At 45.8% G+C, this 6,000-nt stretch overlaps 1 protein-coding gene across 1 annotated transcript in view; it reads left to right on the top strand.

Annotated features, from left to right (window-relative positions):
• Positions 1-3,500: 3,500 nt before the first annotated feature.
• Positions 3,501-6,000, top strand: part of CLNK (cytokine dependent hematopoietic cell linker) — a 183,819-nt gene continuing 181,319 nt past the window's right edge. Inside the window, exon 1 of the mRNA XM_032493962.1 lies at positions 3,501-3,759. Within this exon, the coding sequence (XP_032349853.1) occupies positions 3,757-3,759 (3 nt within the window). The 5' untranslated portion in view covers positions 3,501-3,756. The remainder of the gene's footprint in view (positions 3,760-6,000) is intronic.

Raw genomic sequence — 6,000 nt, 5'->3', positions numbered from 1 at the left:
GGTCTCCATTATTCCTTGAGGGATCTCCTTGGCTCCTGCTTCAATTCTTCTGCTCATATATTATGTAAGGCTTTTTTACTCAGCCAACCCGTACTGTTGATGATACATTGTGTATTTCTCCTTGCTGCACACAATTTCGGTTTGTTTGACCCTTTTCTGTTTATCCCTTTTACGAGAAACTACATTTTCATGTGTGTTCTTTGAAAACTGTTCACAAATCCTATATTGGAGAGGTTTCACTGCAGTCAACTTTGATTCTTTTCACAAACACAAAAGACTCACATTGCCCATCTTTGCTGGATAACAAAGGTGAAATATACACATAGTCCTCACCTCCAAAATGGTCATTGTCTGGTGGGCAAGACAGATGAACAGAAAATTACAATAAAAATCAGTGTATGTGTGAACAAAAAATACAGTGAGCCTCATCAGTAAACAAAGAATGCTGTGGCCATCAAATCATCAGCCATTACCCGCTACCCCCAACAGTGAAAGGTGGGAACACAGGATGCAGACTAGCAGGCAGCCCTGTGTCTGCAGCCACCCCCAACGTTGCCCCCTGAGGGAACTCAGGATGGGAAAGAACAAGATACTGGCCCTACATAACTAGGTGCATATCAAAGGAATGATTTCAATGAGCCCAGACCTTTGCACCTTCCCATACATAGAAATGTGCTAAATTCCTTAACTTGAGCTACCTGATCTTTTTTTAACAATAATCTTTTGATATTCTGACTACCTGGTCTTTGTTACAAAAACTCATATACTGGCTTCTGCCTTGCCACTTTGGCGCAGTCCCTCAGAGCCATCTGAGAGGCTGTCATCTAGCACTAAAGTCCTCAGAAATGTCCACCGAATAAAACATGAATCTCAGCTTTTAGGTTGTGTGTTTTATTTCAGTCAACACGTGAAAACTTGACGATCTCTACAGAGACAAAGAGAGAGGTAAAGAAAGACAGCCCTGGAGAAGGGGAAAGGACCGTCTATCCTTCCTGCCCAAACATGGAAGGTCTCAGATGTCATGAAATGGACTACTGGGCTGGTCCAAGGTCCCTCTAATAGGCCCTGTATTTGCATACTCTTCCTCTACGTACTATCTTTGTATAATACCATATAATTGCCTTTCTCCTGAAGCCACAAAGAAGCCACTGAATATTTAAATTAAAACCTACCTGATTTGGCGTCTCTCTCTCTCTAGCTGGGTTTCTCCTTCTGTTCTGCCTCACACTCTATTTATATGTTTGTGCCCTGCTCCTTCTCAAACCCACACACACCTGCTCTTCTCTCCCTGGAGCAAGTGGCCTGGTAAGACCACCAAGGTGTGACACGGGGCACAAGAGGCCGTCACACACCGTGATCACTGTCATGACTGTCATGGTGACCGTCACACATGCGGAGCACTTGGCAAAGCTGTTTAATGTGTCGTGTGGGCATTTCACCAACACGCCTAAGAAAACCTCCTATCAACTGCACGGAGGTGAGATTATTCTCTCTGCTTTGCAGATGAGGAAGTGGGAGCTCAGAGAATTCCTACGTGTGACCTAGGTCACTCAGCTGGGCCACATTTAAGCCCTTTCTGGTGAGAACTGAAGCATACACAGGGGATGTCAAACTGACACTGGGTTCATCAAAACCAGAGCTCAGAGCCTGGCTCACAAGATTGGTGTGTCTAGAAGTGGTTCTGGAAGTGCCCACATCCCTCCTTCCTGGTTCAATCCTAGAAGGGCTGGCTGTGGGGAGGAGGAAGAGGCAGAGGGCAGGAAGCCAGCAGAAACTGAGAAGACAAGCCTGAGTGCCCTCCCTGCAGCAAGGAGGATGGTCCTGCCGTCTTTGCTCACCACTGCACTGATCTTGTTTGGCATGGGAGGGATGCGCTGCCTCTCACAGGGGAGCCAGCTTTGTTCAAGATCTTGTAGACACTGGAGGGGATTTAGGCCCAGTCCTCTGAAGTGATAAGCCTGTGCCCCTCTGCTCTGCCAAGGCTACAGGCAACACATGAGCTGAAAGTTCTGAGTGTCAACTCAGCTTTGCTCTGGTAGCATCTGACCTTCTGCATGGGCTCTGGAAATAGAGCCTCCTTGTCACCCACAAGCCCAACTGCCCACATGACAGCACAGCACCAGTCCCAAGCCCTCGTCTCTTTCTGTCTCTGTACTCCAAGGTTGATAACTAGATTTCTACCCAACCCCTGGGTCCACGTCCCTATTAATTGCCCTTTACTCTCATTAGCCGCAATTTTTCAAAGACGAAGCCCTAAACTTCCTCTTCCATGGCTTCCTTTCTATCCTCAGGTAGAAGTTTCTGCTAAAACCAGATATGAAGCTTGAGGCCACCTCCCTGATGTAAGACCTAGCTGATGCTCCCTTCTTACCACCTGCTAACTGGTAGGCATGGCCTGTTTTCATGTGTCTCTTATTCTTCCACTCAAGCCTTATTTTATCATCTTACACAGTTTTACCCGGCTACTAACTAAAATATGCACCAGGAAATGACACCCTACAACCTGCTGAATAAAGTCTCAACTTCTTAACATGCAGAGTGTGTCCACGATGATGACGTGAACCCCTGACATCCACCCAGCCTCATCTCTCACCATCTCCTGCTACACATGTGATGACACAGGACCAACCACCAAACAGCTCAGACTTCCCTGAACACACCGTTCTGTTCACCCCACTCCCCATTTACATGTCTTGAGATATTCTTTTCCCTGCTTGGTAAACTTCTATTCAACCTTCAAAACTAGAGCACATGCCACTTCCTCGAAAAGGGTGAAATCTGCCTGTCTCCTTGAGAAAGAGAATGTGTGTCTCTACTATCTACTGACAGTCTGTACAACCCCTGCTCCTTCCATGAATATTTGTCTTTCCATTCACCTGTCCCCAGAGTTCCATGCAGTGGGTACGTTGATAGAAGTGTGAACTGAAATCCATTTGACTGTTTGGTAGCTTATTCCAGGGTATAAAAATGACAGTCCTGGGGGCCCGCATGATTGTCAGACATCCTTAATAGATCGTGGTGCGCTTTCCGACTGAGCTGCCCATTGTCTCAAAACCCTTTGTAAAGTGATGCTCCAGGCATCTACCACTAATCAATATGAAATGGAAGATGAACCTCTGTTGATCAAAAGATTCCATGACCCAGAAGGCAAGCCTCATCCTGGGAGAAGATATTTGAAATGTACATAACAAAAGATCAGCATCCAGATTTTACATAGAATCCTGAAAATTAGGGAAAGAAAAGAAATGGCGCATTCCCTACTTTACTCTAGGAAGGAAGATTCCTGATCTAGGGGAGGGAGAGACAAGTTCCCTGAGCTTAGCCTTTGTGAACATAAGGAAAGAGCACCACGGGGACAGGCAAATGTTTGACGTCAACAGCAGGTGTGAGTCAGGCTTGTGGCCCCTCCTCAGCTCTGCTCACCTGCTTTGTCCCAGAGCCAGCAGACTCCGGGCTCCTGCCAGCAACTGCGTGTCCTTGTGAGTAACTACCAGGGACTTCGACCTGATTTGGTTCCCCTTGACCACTGCACCCATCAGATAGACCAAGATACTTATAGAGCAAGATCCTCACACTGGGGTCCAGAAAGGGAAGAGATTTCCGAACAAGCCCTGACACAAAACATTTTGATGGTGGAGAAAATCCGGTGCTTCTGTTTGTTATGGCAGCTGGGATTTGGCCATAATCTAGAAGACTCAGAGTGAATGCAGCTGCAAGTTGTTTAGCTGTGTCTCTGGCTAAATCTCGGTGCCGTCCATGGTAAGTCCATTAAATTTTCCTTTGGCTAAGCTTCCCTAGACTATGAAAAGAATTGTCAAAAAACTGGCCCCCATGGTAGAGAACTGGAATAAAGAAGAGGGAAAGACTGAGCTGAGGGATGTCAGGAGTCCCTCAGCTGACGGGACAATGCTTTTGCTTTTGCTGTCATGTTCGAAGAGGTGGTAAGTATTGGTTCAAATCCAGAATGGTAGAACTGTAAGATTATTGGTAGACTGATAGCATTGCAGGTGGGAAGATGGTCAGGCTTTGGCGTCAGGCAGCCCAGGTTCAAGCTTTGCAAGTCGTGGAATTGGGGGCAATATCCTTAATCACTCTCAAGTTTCTCTAACTCAATGACAAAACCGGGTGAAGGATGTCTCTCCACATGGTTGTTGTCGGAAGGAAATGAGATAATGCCTGGAGAATCCCACTGTGGTGCAGGCATATGGTGGATGCTCGTTGAGTAGTAGTCTGTCTCCTTTCCTTATTAGCACTCCTGAAAAGAAAAATGAGAAGAGTATGTTTACCTAATGGGATCGTTGTAAAAAGCCATAGACTTAACTTTTAAAATGCACTTTAAGGAAGTAACAGGCAACATGTATTCAGAAATGACTGCTTAAGAGAATGGCACAGATATGGGGTGGACACACAGGAACGTCAGCTCTCTGGGTCCACGGTCTCCTCCATTCATTCTCTGGTAGGTCTGTTAACTTGGCATTAACATAGGGCTAATGTTTTCTGAAAAGTGATAAAAGCATCTCTGGATAAAATATAACAGGCATCAGATAAATAAACCCTATAAATTATGGGACCAGCAAGGGACAGCACCGCACCTGGCACAAAGCAGACACCTTGAATGGATGAGCACATTAATGGGTCTTTGGAAAACACATAGATGCAGAGCAGGGCAGGCAGCAGGTAAAAATAATAATCATAGAAGGTGACATGTTATCATTCATTGATTGGGCTAGGAATTTTGATATACCCACTTCCTCTATACCTAGCCTAGTGGGGGGGGAAATGAATATTCTATTCCTCATTTTATGGATAAGAAAACTGAGGCACTGAGAAGTCCCCTAACTTACCTAGTATCACATAATTAATACAGAATGAGGCAAGAATTTGATTGTCTTCCAAGCAGTTCTTCTTAAGGCTGCCCCCAGCCAAGACTGACTATGGACAGTAAAGCAGAGAAGGTGGGACATTGTCTGGAGTGCAGCGTGGCAGTGGCTTGAAGGGCATGGTGCCCAGGGCGGGTGGGAGGGGTGGTGCTGTGGGACAGGGTGCAGAGGCAGACACGGGGAATGTGCTGGTTTCAGGGCTCCTGTCATGGAAAGGGGCGGGGGTGGGGTGGGTAGAGCAGATGCTGGAGAGGAACCTGGAGATGGAAGCTGTGGCTAAAACCTGGAGGGAGGAACAGGGGGATGTTCACAGAAGACATGGACTTAGCCACAGCCATAAATAAAAGGGAGACCTCTTGCAGATTTTTTTTTCGGCTACTCATCAGTTTTTCTGAATCTTGGGTTGTGCTTCTGAAATCTCTTGCACAAGGAATTTCCTAAAATGAAATGTTGCAGTGTTGACTGCCCTACTCACTCCCACCAAGAGGGGATGCCATAAATAACTCACATTACCCTTTTTAGGATCATGTTGGCAAAAAGATATTAACAGATACAACTGTCTGACACTTCAAGGAAGTGATGTTTCAAAAATAGGAGCCCATGAAGAGGCAGGGATAGAAAGCGAAAACACCTGACTCACTCTGCTTCCGGTGGCTATTTATTTTAAAGATAAGGTCCTTTTTTTTTTTTGCCTAAAGTTGCTGGCATGTTTATATATACATACTTAAAATGTGGGAGATACCATTTCCAGGTTCTTAATTCATCAGTTCTCACCTCTTCTATCAGTCCTCAAAAAACTTCAGTTGTTCTTTGATAGTCTTGGCATTTCAGAGTTGGAAGGGATTTAAAGGGCATATAGTCCCCACTCAGAGCTTGAATTCTTCTCTCTGGGTGTTTATCTAATTTCAGCCAAAACCTTCCAGTGACAATGGCAACCCCCAAAACCCTGCAAACCCACTCCTCCCACAGCTGGTATTCCCCAAGTATAGCTTGTAAACCTGTGGGGGCTACACTTGCTATTAGGATGAGGAGCAAAAATCCTTAGTGATCTCCCCAAGCTCAATCTCACCACAGAGCCTTTGCACATACTGCTACCTCTGTGTACTCCCCATGTTTAGTT

This window comes from Camelus ferus, chromosome 2, assembly GCF_009834535.1.
Source record: "Camelus ferus isolate YT-003-E chromosome 2, BCGSAC_Cfer_1.0, whole genome shotgun sequence".
Lineage (NCBI taxonomy): Eukaryota > Metazoa > Chordata > Mammalia > Artiodactyla > Camelidae > Camelus > Camelus ferus.
This window is presented reverse-complemented; position numbering and strand designations above follow the sequence as displayed.